Here is a 22911-nt window from a genome sequence, read left to right on the forward strand (position 1 = left end):
GATTATTATAATTGCCTGTGATAAATAAAGAACAATAAACTACATCAAAACAAATTAAGTTTCCTAATTATCATGTGGAAGGGTATACCGTACAACATATGAGATGTATTATTGCTGTACACTAGAGAGTCTCAAATCATCATGATACATTATTTTTGGGGGTAATATCACTTTCCCTGCGTGCTCTAAATAGGCGGGGTTTGTGTGTGACGTCACCAATGTATAGAAGTCTTTTTCTTTTTTTTTCCTTTTTTTTTACAAAAGACACTGCCCACTTTGTCTCACGGAAAGCAACAAAAAAAAAAACAGCCGACTGGGCTACGACCTACTTCTTACAACCTGAACGTTTCTGCCAGAATACTTTTAGTTTAAATCAGGTAATTTTCTACACAATTATACGTTTTTCTTGTCTGTGATATTTGCTTGTAGCCTACGCTCCGTTCTGGATAGCTACACCCCCCCACCCCCGACTATTGTCGAGTACGTAGGGTTGGCTAGATGCGATAGTATTGCATGGAAAACCTAGTCTGTCTATTCACTCTATTGGTAGTAGTTCCTGTTAATGTAACAGTGTAACCGATTACTTAAGTTGAAAATGTTTTACAGCACTTAACAATTGAACAGCTTATTGTTTGTTGTTTTATAGACCACGTATTCCTTCTGAGGCTGTGGGAGGTTTCGGTTTACAGCGCCACTTGTTGGCAAGAAACCTCAGCATTGGCTACAGTAGTAGAAATATGTTGCGAGCAGTGACTCTCAGGCCAGGGCACATTCTTTGTACTGACCTCAAATAATAATTGCCTCACTAATAATTACTAAAATGTTTAAAGTAATAGTAACATAAAAGACAATTAACAAATAGGCTACACTTTATTGGGAGGAAACACAAGGCAATCCCTCTGAACAAGGAGTTTAGCTACCTAAGTTAACTGTTAAATGGAAGGAATCAGAATCCGAATAAAGTTTCGTGTACACAAAGATTTTTTTGGTGGGCAGGTGCATACAGTAAACATGTAAGAATCTTAAAAATATGCGTGCATTCCTTAAATATACAAGAGCTAATTGTATCCCTTGTCATCATGGACCAATGTGTTGTTCACAAGTGTGGTAACTATTTTGGAAAGGCATAGTCCAGACAGACTGCCTGTGTGTCAAAAAATAATGTTCACTCAACACAGGCATATTCCCGCCATTTAACCTCCCTTTGAAATTCATGTTAAACCTGCTGTGCAACATTGTTTTATTTCATGACTAGTATGGCTAAATGTTTACAGAAATAAGATTCTAAACTGAACTGTGAGCCTAAACATGTAGGTTATCCACAGAGGAAACAAAGGAAATTCGTTAAATTAAACAAAAGGTTCTCAAATGTCAATGATTTAACAATTTAAAGCCTAGGCTATTGGTCATCCCATTACATTAAACAAGAAGCAGGAAAAAAAAACAGTTGAAAAAGCAGAACTACTAGTTTTCAACTAATGTCTAAAATAATGACATGATCCATGAAACCCAGATTTACTGAAAAGAACAAAAACCAGCAGAAGCCTGGTCTCCAGTTGCTGGATGGTTTGTTAAACATAACAATCTGGGAAGTTGTGCTTGCAGAAGGGCAGGCACTTCAAATAAATACTTGGCTGGTGATTGGACAAACCATCTGTCAGTCACTGTCGTCTCTCACAGGTAAACTTCAAACACGCCCATAGCTACCAGTAGTTCCTCATAGGAGGGTGATTGGTTCAAACCACTTTAGTTCGGGCACCAATGGATAACTCTAATGTATTAGACCAAGCATCAAAGCTTGTAAAACCGAGATATGGTCAGCGCCATTTTGAACTTCCGACTTGTCCGGTCTTGTGCAGTAGAGTGGCTTGCAGTGCTCCTGGCGGTGAGGATGTGACTCCTGTCTGTTTATGACCCATGCAGTCCACACCCTTCCATTGACAAGTAAATGCTTCCATTGCAGTCCCCCTGGCTTAATGATAGGAAAAACATCAAATAAAAAATGGGGAGCTACTTTGCCCATTTTGGATTTCTACCTCTATGCCAATACTTATAATTAATAATATATTACATTTTATTATGTTTCATAAACAAGTTAGAAAAGCCCTGTTTAAAACAGTTTGGAATACAGTAGCTGTTAACTACTGATGGCGCATGCTTGATAAATGCATTAGTCCAAATCACTGTTCTTTCAGACTCCATATGGGTTGTTAGCCTTCAAAGTTCCTCCAGGTAGATTACCACATCTAGAAGGTTACAGAAGGAAGTCTTACAGCTATGTTAGCTGCTGTTTACATGACCGCAAAACATGTCAAACCCGAATCTAGCATCTAGACTTGCATTGTAAACAGTGTTTCTGTGGTTGACTGTCTGTATGGTTGCAGTGTGTTAGTTGCAGGCTGTGAGGAAAACATTCCTTCAACATAGAGCTGAGAATTGTGACGCTAAACAATACACCCGTTTATGCTTTTCAAAACCTCACTTGTTGTGTGTGATGGTGACTGTTTGTCTCTCTCATGGTTTTACTGTCAGTCCTTGTGTTCATGCCTCCCTAACACCAATAGTTTTTATTATGTTTGCTTGTGATTGACCTGATATTTTTCACATTCCGCTCACTTGCTCACTCAGCCAGTGTGAGATAGACAGATAAGAGGGAGAAGGGAGAAATATGCAGCAATCAATCGCTTGGCTGGCTGAAGAAAAGGGACAAAAATGACAACGCTGTGTACACGGTTGTTTTTTTCTCTCTCTCGCACATACACTTTGAGACGCAACTAATCACATCATCTTTATAAGTGCTGTATGTGGATCAACCTTCAGTATTTGTGTCAGTGTGGTAAATGTATGTTCTCTTGTGGCTGTGCGTATGTAACGGACAAAAGCTAAATTTGTTCTGTTGTTATGCTGCAAACTGTTACACATCGGTGTTGGCCTCATTGTTAATTATGCATGTTCACACATCCCACACACATACACGCCCGCTCCCAATGTCCTCTCTGTTTCCTCCAGTCTCTGTTTTGAATTTCTGGTCATGAGGGTTTGCCAACATTCTGGAATGTATGACAGTTTAGTTATCTCCATGCAACTAGGAGACATGTTGACAGTTTAATTACAGTTGTTTGTTACAAAATCCCAGTTGAACTAATGTTCTTTCAGATAGTTATTTTACATAGACATTAGATATCCCAGGTCGGCTATCACCTGACAAGAAGAGCTTGTTTATTCCATAGCGATCTCACTGAAGGTTCTTGTCGTTTGTAGCGTGATGGCAGAGGCCCACCAGGCGGTGGCGTTTCAGTTCACCATCACACCAGAGGGCTTCGACCTGCAGCTCTCTCACCAGGCCCTGTCCCAGATCTGCCGGTCTGGCCTCCGCTCCTGGAAGAAGAGAGTCAGCCGAGTCAGGGTAGGGGGTGTGTGTGTGTGTGTGTGTTGTCAGGGCCAGTTATCAGTGTGTTTGTGTGTGTGTGTGTGTGTTTTTATGTATGTATACTTGTACATCTTTAATCTGGGTGTTTTTACCCTTTGTCCACTGTTCTGGGTGCTGACAGAACGGAGTGATCAAGGGTGTGTACCCTGCTAGCCCTTCCTCTTGGCTGTTTGTTGTCATAGCGATACTGGCAACTATGTACACGCAGTCCGACCCATCTATGGGCCTCATCGCCAAGATCCGAGAATACCTTCCCCTCAGGTAACCAATAACAATAATGCAACACAGTATTAAATGCTAGCATACGTCATACCTATCTCTGCCTGCCTGTTTACCTGTAACTACCTACACAAACTACACTTGCTAAGATCTGGAGTCTCTACTTGCTGGGTCGCACATACTCATTGTGTAACAAACTGTACATTTTTGGTTGTTTGGCCAATATTAAACCCCCTACAGACACAACCTTTACTCTAGCTTGCACTAGCGTTGGTATGTCTTTCCTTTAAGTTGTAGGTGACTCAGTCTTACACACACAGTAAAACACACCCTTCATTCTACACCCTCTCCTTTGTGTGCTTAAGTGTGTGTGCATGTGCTCCCCGCCTAAATTCCTTCTCACATCTGTCATTACATAAACCTGCCAGTTCTACATTGTACCAGTAGAGGTCACCTTAGTACATTGAACAAAGTGAGCAGCTCAAACATTTCTCTCATATTTTCCCCATAGTGGTGGTGTCACTAATGTACTATTGCCATACGTGTTAATGTTGATATATATATATGTAAAATTATATATTCTCTGTTCTAGGACTTTGTATATATATATATATATATAAATATATGTGTGTGTGTAAAATTATATTTGCTTCTTGGATAACCTTTAATCTAGCTGGCACTAGCTTACACACACAGTAAAATCAATTAGTAAATGTTTTATCTTGTTAAAATATACAATTAAAGATTGAAATTAACAAGCTAAAAGTTTTACTAATTGATTAAACCTTATGTGACATAGAAAGGTGTAGTATTTTTATTTTCAATATCTGTCATTTTCTGGAAGCAGGCTACATTTAAGTAGCTGCTTGTATCTCAAACACGTTATTGTATTTAATTCTAGGTGGATATTTGTTGGATCTTACATTTCCCTTTCTTTATCTTTCAAAGTTTCTGAACATGAACATGATGATGATACTTTTGCGGTTGTGGGTCAATTCAGATGTTATATCTCAGTCTAAACCCATCTTTCTCCCTCTCGCTCCCAGCCTGTCTCTGAGTGTCCAGGGCCAAACCATGCTGTCCGTGCTGGTCTTCAGTACCATCCTGTGGCTCTCTTTGATCATGACGCTCCGTTTCTGTCTAAAGTTACTCCTCTCCTACCACCAGTGGATGTTTGAGCAGCATGGACGCATTTCAATTACCACCAAAGTCTGGGTGGTACGACTCAACAATCCTGTTATTGTAGCAACAATGTACATTATGTTCTATTATATGATATTATATAACAATATTAGTAGCTAGTACAACTCTATAGTACTAGTAATAGGTATTACTCATACTGTAGTTATACAAATACTACATTACTTGAGTAGCTGGGAACAATAAAATACCTACCCTCCACAGCATCTGATGTGGTACAACTGTTCTATGTCTTTTGTACTGGGGAGTTAAAACTCTCCTTGACAAGGGGGTGTAATACTGAGCATTGTTATATTTTTATCTGTGTGGTTCAGACACTGCTGCGTCTGCTCTCTGGCAGAAAGCCCCTCCTCTACAGCTACCAGACATCTCTTCCTATTCTCCCTGTTCCACCAATCAAAGATACACTAGAGAGGGTGAGTCTTCACACAGACAAGCCTACACACACACATATAACACCATGGCCATCTTCTTCACAGTGGGGGGGATATTGTTTGGAGTGAGATGGATTCCTCTTTTTCCTTTCTTTAGTACCTGGAGTCTGTGCGTCCGTTGCTGACCGACCCAGAGTTTGAGCGTATGATCAAGCTGGCTGCTCAGTTTGAGAGCAACCTGGGAAACCGTTTGCAGCGCTATCTCAAACTAAAGGCACTATGGGCCACCAACTATGTAGGGAGACAAATAATCACTTACAAACACACACACACAGATTGGACAAAAATGGTCACATGTATTTATGAATGTCAATGTGTAACTGTGAGTCACTATTCCCCTCTCAATCCCCCCTTTCCCTTACACACACACACACACACACACATTCATGTAGGTAAGTGACTGGTGGGAGGAGTACATCTACCTCAGAGGGCGTGGCCCCATCATGGTCAACAGCAACTACTACGGCATGGTAATGTCCATTCCTCATCCTCAATCCTTCTGTCCCTTTTTCTTTCCAAACTAAATCTCCTAAGATCAGTGACCAAACAATAATTGCCCTTTTTTCTTCTTCCAATGGGTGATTTAAATTCAAAGTTCTCTGTTCTAGGACTTTCTCTACGTGACCCCCACTCCCATACAGTCTGCCAGGGCCGGAAACACTATCACTGCCCTTTTGTTGTACCGTCGGAAAGTGAACCGTGAGGAACTCAAGCCTGTGAGAGCATCTTGCATAATACTGCCTATTCTAACTGTCAGTGCCTGGGTCTGGGCTATTGTAATCATAACAGTAACAGTATCAGGACACACTTTAATATCCACTTGCTCACAAGTATTTGTATTTCATTTAACTCAGTTTATCCTGATGGTCCAATCCTGAATCCATGTAGTAAACAGCATAGCATTCCAAGCATACCTCCGTCACTTACTTAATTTGACAGAGCAGCTGCACTTGTGTACCAGATCCCTTTTAGTGTTTCCATATGTTTAGAATTATTTGTCAGTCCAGGGGCTGTGGCGGTCCAATCACTAAGTTATAGTACAGTCTTGATCCTGTAAGGAGTGGTCCAGCCCCGTCTCCCGCTGGCGCCTATCCACCCCAGCTAGACTCTGATCCCTTTAGGGGTTGGAGTCAGGCTCCAGGACTCATGTATCTGGACGTATCAGGGACTGCCAGACGAGCCCCCTAGTTGTCGTGGAAAATTCTCCACATGTTTAATTTCGACAAAGTTTAAGACCAAAAGACACAAGATGTACAATCGCAACATACGTCTTGATCATACTTGCAAGCAGAGAGACTTTCTAACCACCACGCTAGGCCTCTGACAGGAGGGGATAGCTGTTAGCACAAACAGAGGTTGGAACAAACGACCTTTAGCCCCTGAGCAGCTGGGACAGTTATACTATATACTATTTATTTCTATTACGGCATCCTATTCTTTTCCTTATCTCTCTCACTCTCTCTCTTCCTCTCCCAGAGTCGTGTTCCTGGTACAGTCATACCTCTGTGTGCTGCTCAGTGTGAGCGGATGTTCAACACCACACGGACCCCTGGAGATGAGACTGGTAACTCACACACTGGCACAACAACAAACATTTTTTTTTATACATTTACAGCTCAGGAAACATTACTATTTATAGGTGTGAGTTTGGGTAAAGTGAAAACAGATTTTACCTCCCAAAAATATACAAAATAAAAAATCCCCACACTCTGTCGCTTGTAGGCCTCTCCAGGTCTCTGTATAACCATTAGATGACAAGATTTGGGGAAACGCTGACATTTGTACTCATTTGAGAAGAGGATCTGGGGGAGCTAGTGCAGCATGATATGACACGTTCCAAAGAGCTTATAGTAACGTCACAGAATGCTTGGCTTGGTTCTGTGTGGTCTCAGACTTTTGGACCACAGTAGAAAATATTAATATGTCTTCAACATAGAAAACAGATATAGTTCCCTCTCTAATTGGAACATTGCTGAGTTGTTTATGCATTTGTACATTTATAAATAAAAATGCATTCGTTCCCTCACAGATGTGCTGCAGCACTGGCAGGACAGTGAGTTTGTAGCAGTCTACCATAGGGGGCGCTACTTCAGGCTGTGGGTGTACAAGGCTGGCAGGCTGCTGTCTCCTCGAGAGATTGAGTTCCAGATCCAGAAGATCCTGGAAGACCCCTCCCCCCCTCAGCCTGGAGAGGACAGACTGGGGGCTCTGACCGCTGGAGACAGGTATGTGTGTGTGTTTAGGGGGGGAGGGAAGGGCGCAGCCGTGCATACAGGTGTGGGCAGGTAGATCTTTGGGTGTGTGTGTGTGTGTGTGTGTGTTTGTCATATCATGGGAATTTACTGCTAATTACACTGGTACAGCAGAGTAAGTGAGAGAGAGCTCTTAAACACAATGCGGGAAGTTTTACTGATATAAAAGAGGAAATAGGTTTGCGTTTGAAGTTGACTGATGAATATGTGGGATTGTAATGTAGTGGAGAGAGCTGAAGCTCTGTTCTGATTTGATTCTTCTGGGACATGTTGCTCTATTATTCAAGTGCATTTTTTCACGTTTTAAGAGTTGAGGTTCATGAGAACCATGTAAGAGGATGTTGAAAGGTTTGTTCAGTTTTTTGGGGGTATTTCACACTGTCCCCTAAGGTCTCCTAATAGGGTATGTAACATTGGTTGGGCTGAAAATGGCCTGGGTGCTGTTATATGCGCCCATATGCACCCTGTGAAATAGCCCTGGGGAAAAAACAATTGTTGTTGATTTTGTCCCCAAAAAAATGTTTTATATCTTTGTTTGAAGCCTGAAATGTGGCAACAGGTCAAAAAGTTCAAGGGGGGCCAATACTTTCGCAAGGCACTGTAAACATTTACATGTATTCATTTAGCAGACGCTTTTATCCAAAGCGACTTCCAAGAGAGAGCTTTACAAAGTGCATAGGTCACTGATAATAATAACAAGATAGCCCCAAAAACATTGCGGGTAGCCAAAACATGAAGCACATATTGTGAACCACCAAAAATAAGTGCCAAAGGGAAGAACCATAAGAGCATGTAGTTAAGCAAGTTACAATTAAACAACATGAATCATTAAGTGCAAGTGTACTTGTAGAAAAGCAAGCAACAGTAAAAAATAAGATTAACTAAAATAAAATATTTTGCGGCGAGTACAACAGTTTAACCCTTGTGCTGCCTTCGGGTCACATGACCAAAAGGTTCATAACGAACCATCGTTGTGTTTACTCAATTTTACCCAATACAAAAGCAAATAAAAATAATTTTCTTTTAACCTTCGCAATGTGGGGGGTCTGAGACAGCCCAACGGTTAAAAGAAAATGTTTCACTTTGTTTTTGTATGCGGTAAAGTTGTTGCAAACGACGGTGGGTCCCAATGACTTTGGGTCAGAATGACCCGAAGATAACACAAGGGTTAAATCAGTTACCTCTTACCAACAAGAGCAACAAGTCTCTAAGCAAGAGTCATTGTGATCCTTGAGGAAACTAGCATTGGGTCCAGCAAACCATTCCTAAGTATCATTGTACTCCCGGAACAAGTGCGTCTTGAGCCTTTTATTGAACGTGGAGAGACAGTCAGTGTCTCTGATGGAGGTGGGGAGTTGATTCCACCACTGGAGGGCCAGGCAGGAGAAGAGCTTGTGTAGGGACGGGCGGTCTTGAGTGGTGGGACCACCAGGCGGTTGTCTGAAGAAGACCGTAGGTGGCGGGTGTGGGTGTAAGGCTGCAGGACAGACTTGATGTAGTCGGGTGCCGTCCCGTTCACTGCTCGGAAGGTCAGTACCAGGGTCTTGAATCTGATGCGGGCCGTGATCGGTAGCCAGTGGAGGGAGATGAGGAGTGCGGTAACGTGGGAGTGTCTGGGTAGATTGTAGACCAGACGGGCTGCTGCGTTCTGAATCCCCTGAAGAGGGCGGGTTGCGCATGCTGGGAGACTGGCGAGCAGCGAGTTGCAGTAGTCCAACTTGGAGAGGATAAGTGCTTGGACAAGCAACTGGGTGGAGTGCTCAGACAGATATCTCCTGATCTTCCGGATGTTGTAGAGGGTGACTCTACATAAAGAGACTTGTCAAACATATCTGTTGAAACACTTGTGAAATACATAGCAGAATCACTCATAAAAGTATATAATGCTTTTTAATACCCCCCCCCCAACCCAATATGGACTTTTCACTTTCCCAGAAAAGCTAATTACACATTTTTCTCTCAGTCTCCACATTCTCTCCCTGAGCCGAAATGTGAAGTAAAATGTTTTAATTGGTGATCAATTTAACTTGTTCTTGTCAATGGTGATGTGCCAACAATGCAAGCTACCAGTCTAAGTTAAATGTTTCTAACCGTTGTACCTTTTGGAATGTTTTCTTAATTGAATGTGTTATTGAATGTCTTTTCATTACAACCCCTCCTCATAGAATACCCTGGTCTCAAATGAGAAAGCAGCACTTCAGCTCTGGTGTAAACAAGCGCTCCCTGGACTGCATTGAGAGAGCCGCTTTCTTTGTAACTCTGGACGATGAAGAGCAAGGCATGATGGGAGAAGATCCGGTGGGAAACCTGGACCGCTATGCCAAGTCCCTTCTCCACGGAAAATGCTACGACAGGTGAAGAGTTTGTGTGCATGTCTGTGTGTTTTCAGTTGTGTCTTTAGTATTCACTCAAGAGCAGTAGGGTTTCACTCAGGGGTAGTAGATGTTCACTTAGGGATGGGGGCTCTCAACAGAGTCAATTCAGAACTAGTGAAGGAACATTGTTGACCTTGTTATGAGCCCTTTTTCCTTCCTTTCATTTAGGATTAAACACAGCCTCAATAACATAACAATTTTCTAATTGTGACCTCACTTCATTGCCTCTGTTTCTGTCCCCCTCAGGTGGTTTGATAAGTCTTTCTCCATAGTAGTTTACAAGAATGGGAAGAATGGGCTGAATGCAGAGCATTCCTGGGCAGACGCACCCACCGTGGCACATCTGTGGGAGGTGTGTAGTACGCTCTGACGACCCACAATACTCCTGCTTACCATGGCATCCCTACAATACATGTGTAATGGTTCAATTGAGTGTTCTAAACTAAGGATCTGGAATGGGACTTCAGTGACCACCAGTAAACTTCACAAAAACTTAAATAGCATGAATTTATTACATACATCTAAAAAAAAACAGCAGATCGTAGGTCTAGTGCCCTAATACAGAATATGCTCCACAAGCCAATTCACATACACCACGGTAAAATAAGCACTGCAAAACACCTGTCAACGTGTTAACACGACACACTAGGTTAACACACGCACACAACACAGGCACACGCACTCCAAATGGCAGCAAGGTGACATGGCAAGCCAAGGTCCAAGTGTAGCTAACTACAGGTCTAACACTGCTTAAGACACTGACCATACATCTACCATGAAAACAAAAAGTAATACAAAAGTTTTAAAAAGTACAAATAAGACAAGGATCGCAACTTCCCCAGTCCACATTAATCGCTCCGCTGTTCGCTCAACTTCGTCACAGTACATATGCCCACTCCCCTGCTGTGCCAACATGCCCCTTTTTTTAAGGGGTGGGTCCTTAATCAATTGGCATTGATTGTCTATCAGAAGCAGCTGCTGCCTAGCCACGTAGTGGAGGAGCGAAAGGCTCGACAGCATGCATTACACATGGATTGTTTATGTTTAGGGGGAAAGAAATATGAATGACAGAATGGACACCAGTTTAAATGGCTAGAATCCAACAAATCATGCGGGCGGCTGGAGCCACAAAAGGGTATCATTGAAAATGGGTGAATTTAGCAGTAATAAAACACTGTGGTCTACCTATCTTAGGTCAGACATACCTTCATACATGTGGTAGGGTGGCACAGTTTGTCTCTGGGTTGTTCAGCATAAATGTAGTTTTACTGTTGTATCTAGCTTTTAATGTTACCATAGATTTACTGTTGTTGTTGTTGTTGTTGTATATGGGAGCAAAAAATGGCTGGCTGTGCTTGTCTTTGTGCTTGTGTGGGAATGTAATTTGTATATAAAAGTCTGTATCTCTCCCCCCAGTACACTTTGGCAACAGACGCCTTTCAGCTCGGCTACACTGAAGATGGCCACTGTAAAGGCGAGGTAGAGCGCTCCCTTCCCCATCCACAAAGACTGGCCTGGGAAATTCCTCTGGAGGTTTGTGAAAGCAGTTGTGTGTGATTACAGTAGGAAATGTAGTCAGGGAACAAGATAGTGCGCACATTACAGGATATGCCGTTCGAAAGACAATATCTGCTTTGCTACTGATAAGGAGACAGGACATTGTGTCCTCCATTTAGATTTATATCCAAGTGGAAATTTGATAAATACCCCACCTGGATATATAGGCTAATGGACTAGACTAAGAGTTGCCCACAGCCCACTGTGGAAGGGACCCACACACACACACACACACACACACACATATACAAATTTTAAAAAATAACAAGGGGATTTTGGGGGATTTCCTGACATTGTTAATTATTACTTGGTTCGCATATGTCCCAGGGCTTGGGCATTTCAGTGTAGATCTATCTCAGTGAAGGTGGCAGATATGAATCATCATCACATTGTGATCTACCCACTGGAATGGTTGCATTACTCATTTCCAAGGTAGTTATACTTTTGATAAAGTGCCATTCCACAGCCAATTGTTTCTCTATAAATGCTCTCTCCCCTTCACTCACTGTGAATGTCACACCCTAATTCTTTTCACCTGTGCTACCTGCCCCCTCCCCCCCCCCTCCCCCCCCCCCACACACTGATAAGTCTGTGCCTTATCAAGAATACAGTCAGCCTGCCAATTTTGTACTGTTACCCATTAAACCTGCCTATGCTGTTTGCATTTGGGTCTTGGCCTGAGCCATGACAGTGGACCCAGCAGGACAACCAGTGTGAACACATTAACTCATCAACTGCAGTCAGGGATCTCTGAACACTGAGCCTTGTGTTTTATTTTACAGAGTAACAGGGCCTTTGAACAAAGACACTAACTCAACATGCTAAAACTGAGTTTAGAAATTGATGTCAGACAGATTTCTCCAAAGGTGCACTTCCTCTTATCCCAGTCATTATTCATGTAATGGTATGATTGTTGTAAAGATGGCATGGCCTTACCACCACCATCCTGATTCCTCAGGTACAGGAGCAGGTGTCCAGCTCTCTCGCTGTCGCTCAGGCTTTAGCAGACGATGTTGATTGCCACGTGTTCCCCTTCCGGGACTTTGGGAAGGGAAGGATTAAGAAGCTCAAGATCAGCCCGGATGCCTTCATTCAGTTGGCGTTGCAGCTAGCTTACTACCGGGTGAGACTCTGACACTGAGACACCTTTTTTAACACAGCAGATTGGTACATTTGCAAACCGTTAAAAGGAGCCGTTAAAAGGTTGTTCAACAGGTTATGCTCTTCAAAGTTATGATTCATATCTCGGAAGTTTCTACAGTCAAATATTGTTCTTTAATAAACTGCAATACATCACCTAGTACTTTCCACCACACATACAATATAATATTAATACAAATATTGATCTTGCCAAAGAGGGACAGTTGCAAATGCAATAATCTGACCGCTTCTCCCAATCTTTTATGTTCCAGGACAGGGGAAGCTTCTGCCTAACCTATGAGGCATCCATGACCCGCTTGTTCCGTGAGGGCCGGACAGAGACCGTGCGATCCTGTTCCAATGAAAGCTCTGCCTTTGTCAGCGCTGTGGAGAGTGGCGAGGTGCCTTTTAAATACATTGTGTAGATCCTCAGTCATTACTTTCCTTCTGTATTGACCCACATTCAGATACAGAGGTGATACTGTTTACACCCAAGACTCCTTCTATTTATAAAGTGTGGTTTTATGTCACGGGTTTCTTCCATCCAACTACTCTAATGCTTCTGCAGCCATGAAAACATTACATCTGTGAAAGAAAAAATTGGATCAAAATGCCATTTGTGCCTGAGGAAAGGGCAAAGTATTAACTAAAGTTTGTTTAGGCTTAACATTTGATTGTGATAGAGGTGATAAATGTCAGAGACTTGATTCATCCTACTCCTTATTAACTAGCAGTTTGTCTTACAGGCAGTAGAGAACTGCAGGAGGCTTTTCCGATTGGCTAGCGAAAAGCACCAGAACCTCTACCGTTTGGCTATGACGGGATCTGGCATTGACAGACACCTGTTCTGCCTGTACGTGGTTTCCAAATACCTTGGGGTGGAGTCGCCATTTCTAAAGGAGGTATGTGTCAGTGGCTTGTTCGAGATCGGTCAGACCCTACAAAATATTCAGACAAAACTATGCTAACCTGTGCATCCTAGGCACACCTTTCAGATTGCCATAAAAATCTTGAAGACCTGTGCTTTCTCTTGGTATAATCAAAGGTTTCTGGTCTCTTCATCCAGGTGCTATCAGAACCGTGGCGCCTGTCAACCAGTCAAACTCCTGTCCAGCAGCTGGAGCTGTTTGACATGAAGAACCACCCTGAGTTTGTCTCTCTAGGGGGAGGCTTTGGCCCCGTGAGTACCCTCACAAATGACACATCTGTATTGGTCCTTGAAGTCACTTAATTCTGATTGGTCTGAAGTCAGTCTGATTAGTTATGACACACACCACTAAGCTGACCTACAGTGCGACACTGGTGGACTAACTTAGGTTGTGGCTGGTGTAACTCTCTATCTGACACCTCGCATCATTGTGCATCTCTTTTTTTCTCCTTTATCTCTCTTTGTTACTGTGTCTCTGTCTCTCTTTATCTGGCTGTCTCTCAGGTGGCAGACGATGGTTACGGAGTATCCTATATCATTGTTGGAGAAGACATGATCAACTTCCATGTATCTTGCAAACGCTCCTTTGCCGAAACGGTATGTACATCCTTTATAGTTGCTTATGTCCTTGATTTATGTCAGTGTCCGGATAAAAAGTTGTTCGACCAATCAATTGAATAATGACTCTTTCTACCTCTTCAGGACTCCCACAGGTTTGGAGCCCGGATCAGCCGTGCCTTACTGGATCTGCTCTTGTTGCTCTCCCCCGAGGCCAAAGCACCCGCCACAGAGGCCCCCCAGGCCAAGAAACAAAACTAACCGACTGCCATGACTTGACCAACCTGCTGTTACATAACATGTTGTTTTTGTCTGTGCCTGACCAGGTTAAATAACCCTACAGCAATTGGCCATCAGATTAAAGGTGTTAAAGGTGTATTGAGGCACCCTTTGAGGTCTTAACCTTTTATTCTAACATGGTTTGGTGGGGTCAAGCTACGATTTGGGACAAGACTCAGTCAGTTGAGGAGTAAACATGAGAATGTGATGAACACGGTTAAGTGTGAGCTGAATTAGATATAGGATGAAGATTCATGAATCTACTGGGAAATGGGACACTTCTCAATACCAAAGAACTACTTTGCAGTGGTTTGGAGGAATGAGGGGTGTAGAACTGTACTTTTTGTTTTTTAACTTAATGAATATTTTTACTGTCAGTTAAAGTTGACCATGGTTAAAGTCAATTCTTCTTGTGTGAGATGTTTACTTAGTTTAGCTTGTCCGGTGACCTACCAGGGAAAGTCTCAGTAACAATAATACATGCTCAATTTGTGACATGCCATATCAAAAGTAATGTAAAAGTAATGTTAGTGGATCAAATAAATATTTGTTTAGTGTGTGAATTGACAGGTCAGTTAGTTTTCCATTCTTGTTTATTCCTCTCTGATTTAAGCAGGGATGGGGGGGGGGGGGGTTGTCATGGCCAACACAGCATTTTACCCGTGCTTCCCAACTTTACAACTGGCTCTGGAACCAATCGTCACTCCTAATGCCGACGACTCATAGCCAATCAGAGGCAGAGTGGGGAGAGGTTTACAGACCCATCTTACATCATCTAGTAGAAATTTTAATACAATATAAAAATGATGTCTATTGGATGTTTGTTAGCTTTACAATAAGTGATGCTTTTGACTTTAGTTTTTTAAAGTAGTTCAGCACAGGTAATCCCGTTTGTTTAATTGTTTTTTTTATGACGTATGCTATATAAAACATTTCTTAATGGTTAAAAGAACATGACATTGTTAGGCAGAACATGACAAGAGCACAGATTCTACATAGATCTAGCCTCCTAATTTTGCTCAGATTCATGCGTTTAACTTTCAAATGTAATAAATATTCTGGGGTAGCATGCCCCCAGGACACCACTAGAGGGTTGGGGGTTCGCCGTATCCTTCTCACCTTTTTTACCCCTGACCTGTTTGCATGACTGCACTTCATAATCAAAAAAGGTTTACCGATGTAGAGAAAATAAACTATAAAAATGCTGGTGTGCCACCCCAAGATTTTCATGAAAACGTTATTGGGGCGCCACTGCAACCGCTATGATCTTGCAATCGACAATTGGACGTCGTTTGCTCGGAAGCATGGTTTGCTCTTGCACACTTCTGACAACACATGAAACCTATGTGTTGGGGTAGCCTACTACACGTCCCACGTACGCTTGAAAGTGAAAGTAGCCTGTCCAGACCAATGTCAAACAGAACGCGAACTGCACCTTGAAAGGTAGGCTATTAAGAATTCATGTCATGGGGCATCTACAAGCGCCTATTTTGGGCTGTAATTGTGAGTTAACGACTTGTTTCAGCTAAGAAGGCTGCTCGTGTAGTTTGTGGCAAAATGCATGTGGAACACTCCAGACTAATAGTGGAACCATTTTCAATGTCCGACATGAGTGACTATTCGCATGACAAACTTGATCGGCTAAAATAGGCAATTAGTTATACAGATGTCTGTGCATTTTTCTTGTTATTTCTGACCATCTAATTACATTTACATCATTTTATTCATTTAGCAGACGCTTTTATCCAAAGCGACTTCCAAGAGAGAGCTTTACAAAAGTGCATATGTCAATGCAGGGCCGCCCATAAGGGGGAAAGCTTTCTGGGGCCCAGAAAGTAGGGTGGATGGCCCTAATGTGGGAAATGTTTTGCTTTTCGGACTTCTGTAGTATATTACGACGTGAAGGCTACACATTAAATCCACACCCAATACCATTTTGAAACCCTCAGGGAGTGTCATACTCAAATCAAAAGAGAACATTTAGATAACATATTCATAAAAGACATTATACAGATATCAGTGCTCTTAGTGCCAAACTGTCTGAGAAAATGTGCAGCTTCCTAATGTGGGACAGTCAGTTGCCTAATGTGGGACACTGTTAAGTCTATGTTAAAAGTCCTAAACCATGGTGCACCTTCATTCATGAATGATAGTAAAACTTCCTCAATAAGTAATTCTGTAGGTTATTTTTATGTTCAGTCATTTTACCATGTTGTTTCTGTACAAAACCAAGGTTAGTGATGAAACATGGAAAATTGAGCATTCTTCAATCTTCAAACCGTTGTAAAAATGTCCCTTGACCTTAAATATATGTAGTAATAAAGTATTGTAATACTGCAAAACATCATTAAGAACGTAAATAACCATTAATATTGCATAAACCACACATTCTTCATTGGGTTGTAGATTTAGAGCTGTCCCACATTAGGCTAATCATACTGTCCCACTTTAGGACACTATACTGTCCTAAAGAGGGACAGTAGAAAGATCAACTATAGATCAAATTTATAGTTGAAATATACACCAGGCTATACTATTTTTTAATGAACAATCATTTAATGAACACATAAAAAAAATAACATTATTATTTTGACAATAGTGAATTTATACTCTTAACACCAATTTGGCCAAAAGTGTATGGAATTTGGCTATCGCTCGGTCGATTTCGCTATCGATCGGTCGATAGGCGTTCCTGCTTCAGTTTGATATTTCCCGGCATGACCTCACTCTCGGTTTGTAAGTAGTTAATATTATATATATTTAAAAAAAATATTCCCCGAGGACCATGCCCCGGGCCCCCAAGGGGGTTCGGATCCTTGTCACCTTTTTCATCCCTGATGAGTTTGTACCCCTGACGTTACTCAAGTTAGTCTTTTGGTCGCGAGCCCTCAGCATGTAGCTAAAAGTCTAGGAAAGTTGAGGCTAATTTTCACTAGGTACCTACGAAAATGTCGTAATCTGCTAGACGGGTTCCCCTTTGTTCTTTTGGTGAGCAGTTCACAAGCCCGACTTTCCCTGTTTCATGGAGCTGACCAGGTAAATAGTTATTTAAGACTTGCATGTACAGTAGGCTTACTTAAGGTCACATTAAATAATGTATTTGAACTCAAGCTTGTGTGATGCTGTAACTTAGATATGCACTGTCACTTTAAATCTTGCACGCTGTGTATAGCCTACTGTACATAGACATGTGTACTTGCACATATAATATATACAAAAAATAATACTGAGTCGAATTTATAAAAAAAAAATCTGTATAAATACAAAATGTATGTCCTTCCTTGAACCATGCATGGGAGGTACATGCCCCCTCTGAACAAGACTTGTCTTACACAGTGCTTCAATACAGCCGGTGACTATATTGAAATCACTCAGTCCATGAGTTAAGTATCTGTTCAGAATCCCCCTATTAACTCAACACTGGAATAATGGATCAGCCATTAGCCAAGCATCTGTAAATAATCAAAGTTCATGAGTCATGAGAGATTGGCATGCTTATGCATGGTGGCCACAAAAGCCAAAGGACCCACCCCACTATTGTTTTTCTTTCAGATGTAATTTGTCTGACCCAGTTTTACACCCCACACCAGTGTAATCCCTGATGTTCACAACAGCAGAATGATGGGCGAGAGGTCATGGAGGATCTTAGCCTGCAACTTCTTTTTCTTCTTAGTGAGTGATTTTTAATTGACCCCTTTTCAAAGAGCATTTGTTTTTTCACCTGCTAAATTAGTGAAATATACTTGCTTCTTTCATTCTAAAACAATGTTTGTCTTACATTTACAGCAGTGTCAAGAGTCTTCTGGTGGTTGTGGCGAAGCACTTGAGATACTTGTAAGAACTTTGAATTTGAGATTGCCTTTTTATGTTCATATTGTAATTTGAAGCTACTGTGTTAACCTGAGGTCTTCTTTGGCTGGAGGACGAACAGCTGCGTGGAGACTATTCATTCTATTTGAGTTCTAACTTCACCAAGGTAAGTGTTTAATATCAAAACCTAATGCATTGAAAAATGTGTCCTAAATAAGTTTTTATACTAAGTTAAATCATTTAATTTGGTTCTTTGTAGGATAAAAAAGCCAGCGAAACAGAAGCCATTTGCAGACTGAAAGGCTACCTTAATGAAACATATATTAAATTTATATTGCTGGAATGTAATCTCTCAAAGGTAGGTCCATAATCCCCCTTGATTGGGTATGAGTGTGTCCATTTGCATATGTCTGTGCGTACATTCGGTCCATGTGTTTACTCATTTCAATGTATGTTTGTTTATATCAATTCACATATCTTGTTAAATATTCAGAATACTAAATACTTTTGTCTTTATGTTAGACATGTGAGGAGACTGAGCCTCTCAGTCTGGTGGAGACAGTCACGTTTATGACCGTAAAAGACTTCATATGTATGATCAACAATGGTATTTTAAAACTTTGTTTCATCCAATACTTTCAGATATATTGACCAAAGACCAAATGATAGACGATATTACAATTCTAAATGTTTATGATACTGTCATGGTTTAGTGATCAAGAATTACTGGATGCAATAATAATTAACTTATTGCATAAAAAGCTGAATATGTACAAAAGATGCTGGGGTAAATATACCTAAAAATAAAGCTAAAAGTGAGTCCATAACAGTTATATCCCTTTTGTCAAAGTGCTAACTGTGTGTGTAGAAAATGTAAACACAAGTTTTAACAATTATTCTTTAAAGTATCTTCTCTTGATGGATATGATGTGAATGAAATGTAAAATAATCATATATGCTAGTGTAAACAGTTTTCCAAATGTATTTCCCTTCACAGGTAGTAAGGGGGATTGCCAAAACATAATTAATGGTGAGTGTGTGTTTGTCTATCTTGACATGATTAACATCAGTGTCACATATACGTTTGTTAAACCCTTGCGCGTAAAAGCTAAAACTGCTTGTTTTTTCTCTGTGAAATTCAACTGTGGATCATCTCTGAATAACTCTGCGGCAGTATGAAATACTTATACTTCAATGAATCAATTGAGTTAACTAAGGTAATAGGCCAGTCTTAAATTATCAAGCCCATACTACAGAGGTTTGCTGTACTAATTGACCCTCAGTTAACATATGTGAAAATAAATAATATAGTATCTGTCACGCCTCCGTACTCTGCTTCCCCTGAATTTTTAGTTCATTGGTTTCTCCTGTTGCTTGTTTGACTCATTTTAGTTTGCTATTTAAACCCCAGTATTTCGTAGCTTCTTTGCAGTCTTACTCTTTTCTTAAATAGTCAGTATGAGCCTTGTTACATTCTGTTTTGTCCGTTTCTCTGATTGACCATTTGCCTGTCTTTCGACCACGATTTTTGAAATACCTTAATTGCTCTTTTCCTTTTGGCTGTCTCACAACATAGTCAGGTAACAAAGCCAAATGGGGCTTTGTTACCTCTACCATGCTTAAAGTAAGTGTAAGCAAATTCTGAGAATTATTTCTAAACCCATTATAAATGTTAGAAATGTATTGCTTAAAAATGTCACAAAGTCTGAACTATGTAGTACTGAATTGTGGAGTTATACCGTAAGAGTTTACCTAACTTCTATGTTCAGGATATTTTTAGCGAGGCTGAAATCATGCCTCGATGACCCAATGGAGGCACTGAGCATGGCCTCTCCCCTAACACTAGAGTAACTAAAGTGCATTAGCATCAGTGGTTCGCTCGCTCAATCACGAGTGAGTAAATGAGCAAAGCCTAATTCAAACTTGTGCATTGTAGATAAGATCATGCTTCATCCAGCCAGCGCATTGGATTTCCCTTCCTCGTCCCTTCCCTTCCTTGCCAGTCACTCAATGCCTGTCCGGTTACATGTTCTAACAAGTGGGAGTGGCTCACTGGGTTAAAGTGTAGCATTTGTAAGACAAGGGTTTGTAGTACAAAGCTTGATGACTGCTGCAGGGTGAAACTTGATTTTACATTTCCTTTGTCAAGAGTGAACTGACCTTTGATGTACATTTGTATAATATTTAGCTATTTTGAGGAGGAACCCGCATCGCTGCTTGCAGCTATATTTTTATTTGCATTGGTGAACACAATTGAGAGTTCAGTCAAGACAATAACGTATTAGATTTGAGCATTTATTGTTACATGACATGGACATGTAGATTTACTTTGGCGGAGTGGATGATCTAAGGGAAGCACTCCCTGCCTCCTCGATGCAACACATACATCCATGACATATGAGGCAGGGAGCAATAGAGATATAATCCCCCCCGTTGGATAGATATACAGACAGCATGGGGGAGAAAGGGACGGTGGAGGGTGGCAGCAGCACTGATCAGACAACGACCGGGGTGAGTGAGTGCATATCTGCGCGTCTTTTAAAGACGCCTTATCGGACGTGGCCCAATGGATATGCCCTGCTAACATGGGTATGGTAGTGGGTGGAGTAAGACGCCTTACGTCCCCGTTAAATGAATGATGCGTGCTGCCCGATTGCCCTGCCAGAACTAGCTGCGCTTGTGTGTTTGCATTTGGATGGCAAAACACTTGTGGATTATACCTATGAACATCAATTTAGTGGTGCGTGTTTGAATAAAAGAGGTGACATTATGTATTGTTGTATCATATTCATTATTATTGTATTTTTAAGTAGTCAACAACAAAACTGGGTCTTGGGACTTTACTGTCCCAATAATAATTTGAAAAACCTGTATGAACAGTAGACATTCCTCCATACTATGCAATATTTTAACACATATTTTTGTTTTCAGAAAACAAAAAGCTTACATGTATATACACATCAAAAGCAACAGCTTCAGCAACGACTACAGCTGCAACTCCAAGTCAAACTCAGAAGTCAACAGCTGTACCAACAGGTACAGCACCAATACCAAGTTGTAGTCAGTAAACCTTTTTACTCTTTGACAGTAACTTTTCTCTATCGTTACATTATTTATTTTTTTAAATACTTTTAATTGACTGAATCTGCTCTGGTTTAGGTTCACCACAACCACTGGAATATAATTTTAATACTCAAGGTAAGTGAACACTATTGCTACTTAGACCTCAGGAGTGTCCTCTTTCTAAATAGCATATCTTTGATGTTGAATATTTCTAGTCTCTTGTGTAGGTCAGGTAGTACACTGTATGAGTTCTCTAATATCAAATACGGTGTCTCATAGGGGAGATGGCCTCCTTTAGCTTGTTGGGTATCTCTATATTATTGAACATCATCCTCATTTTTGTGGTCATTTACTTGATGATAAGGATACGCCGCCACAGCAACAACATGGTAAGTAATGAATCATACGTTTTGCTATAATAGTATAGACACAATATATAATATAAATAGCCAAAATGTGCTTTTGATGTTTTGTCTTGCTTTTCAAAAGATTTTGTGTTCTTCTTTTATTACCATTGCTTTCTATAACTGTTGTTTTTGTCTTCGTTTCCTCACCATCTCTCCAGCCTCATCAATCTGGATCACTTCTCAGAGTAATGCCAATGGAGATAGATCCCCCTCTTTAATTGCATCTCATTCCATGGCATGGATGGAGACGGATTAATCCTTCCTTCTCTCATACAAGCCTCCAGCACTAATTGTGGTATTGGTACTTAGGGGTATGTGGATATGGCTAGACTGTGCATAATGGACAATATCTTAACCCATGAAATGATGCCATAATGTGAATGGGAGATGGACACATTCAGGTAAATCTTGGATGTTTAATCCAGCACTGTCCTTAAAGTGTGTGCATGTCATTTCTGGAGAAAATATTAGTTACGGATATGAAGAACTCAAATCCATACGTGTCCATCCATCTTTGTACTGGCTTTGAAAGGGATTGTTTTCATATTGGACTGAAGCAGTGACCTCTTTATAGAAGGTCAGAGGTCATACAACACTCCAAAGGTCAAACATAAATCCAAGGCACAGCTATTTAGAAAAGCATGACAGTATGCGTTCATATAAGATTATAGGAGATTCGATTTGTAAATTATTTTATTGTTATATTGTTTTATTATTGTTTTATTTAGTATGTTATAATAATTATTAAATGTAATAAAATTGATTTGTAATAAATATTTTAATCTTATAATTTTAGTATAAAAAACATCAGAACATCTAAAAATTGTTATTTTTTTAGAGGGATTGTGGTTTTCTGTGTGTGCATGCAGGTGGAGCTATAATTTAATAAAAGTAATTAAAATAATTTATACCTGTTTTGTATTTCATTAACATCCCTAAATATATTAAAGGACTGTTCAATAATTTTGAAGTATTCTATTTTTAGCTGTATTAGTCAAGTAAAATAAAAAAAAACGTATTCCTAGCTCCCATGATACATTTCCTGAATTATGGGCGTGACTTCCGGAGCCGGTGATTGTCATGGTAACGCTCATAAACAGTCATTGCGCAATGCTAATTCTGATGCGAAATAAAACATGTGGGACCACAGCCTGTTACATCTGAAACGGGACAATTTGATCATACCTCTGCCTTCTACTATGGAGGGATGGGAGGACGACCTGAAAAGGGGCCTCAAATAACGTACACTAGCATATTTA

General features: G+C 40.8%; 2 protein-coding genes across 9 annotated transcripts; both read left to right on the forward strand.

The window, feature by feature from the left end:
• Window positions 1–260: 260 nt before the first annotated feature.
• Window positions 261–14939, forward strand: cpt1a2b (carnitine palmitoyltransferase 1A2b). The gene is made up of 19 exons (XM_084678251.1): window positions 261–377; window positions 3262–3406; window positions 3552–3691; window positions 4696–4867; window positions 5164–5265; window positions 5381–5518; window positions 5676–5753; window positions 5892–5999; window positions 6760–6847; window positions 7313–7508; window positions 9701–9889; window positions 10157–10262; window positions 11327–11443; window positions 12426–12590; window positions 12880–13008; window positions 13354–13509; window positions 13674–13787; window positions 14040–14132; window positions 14238–14939. The coding sequence occupies exons 2-19, from the start codon at window positions 3266–3268 to the stop codon at window positions 14352–14354; spliced, it is 2349 nt and encodes a 782-aa protein (XP_084534377.1). The 5' UTR covers window positions 261–377; window positions 3262–3265; the 3' UTR covers window positions 14355–14939.
• A 798-nt stretch (window positions 14940–15737) lies between these two features.
• LOC146253221 (uncharacterized) lies at window positions 15738–22556 on the forward strand. Of its 8 annotated transcripts, none has more exons than XM_084678259.1 (12): window positions 15754–15815; window positions 17369–17408; window positions 17925–18044; window positions 18159–18206; window positions 18295–18348; window positions 18442–18540; window positions 18705–18789; window positions 19180–19212; window positions 21114–21218; window positions 21342–21380; window positions 21525–21634; window positions 21811–22556. In XM_084678259.1, exons 3-12 carry the CDS (start codon window positions 17991–17993, stop codon window positions 21868–21870), a joined length of 687 nt encoding a protein of 228 aa, XP_084534385.1. In that variant the 5' UTR covers window positions 15754–15815; window positions 17369–17408; window positions 17925–17990; the 3' UTR covers window positions 21871–22556. The 8 variants fall into 8 exon arrangements, with proteins under 8 accessions (XP_084534382.1, XP_084534389.1, XP_084534388.1 ...); XM_084678260.1 differs by lacking the exon at window positions 15754–15815 and adding an exon at window positions 15858–17108; XM_084678256.1 differs by lacking the exon at window positions 17369–17408 and having other exon boundaries at window positions 15738–15815.
• Window positions 22557–22911: the final 355 nt, after the last annotated feature.

This window comes from Hypomesus nipponensis, chromosome 17 (assembly GCF_054491055.1).
Source record: "Hypomesus nipponensis isolate SF chromosome 17, ASM5449105v1, whole genome shotgun sequence".
NCBI classification, from domain to species: domain Eukaryota; kingdom Metazoa; phylum Chordata; class Actinopteri; order Osmeriformes; family Osmeridae; genus Hypomesus; species Hypomesus nipponensis.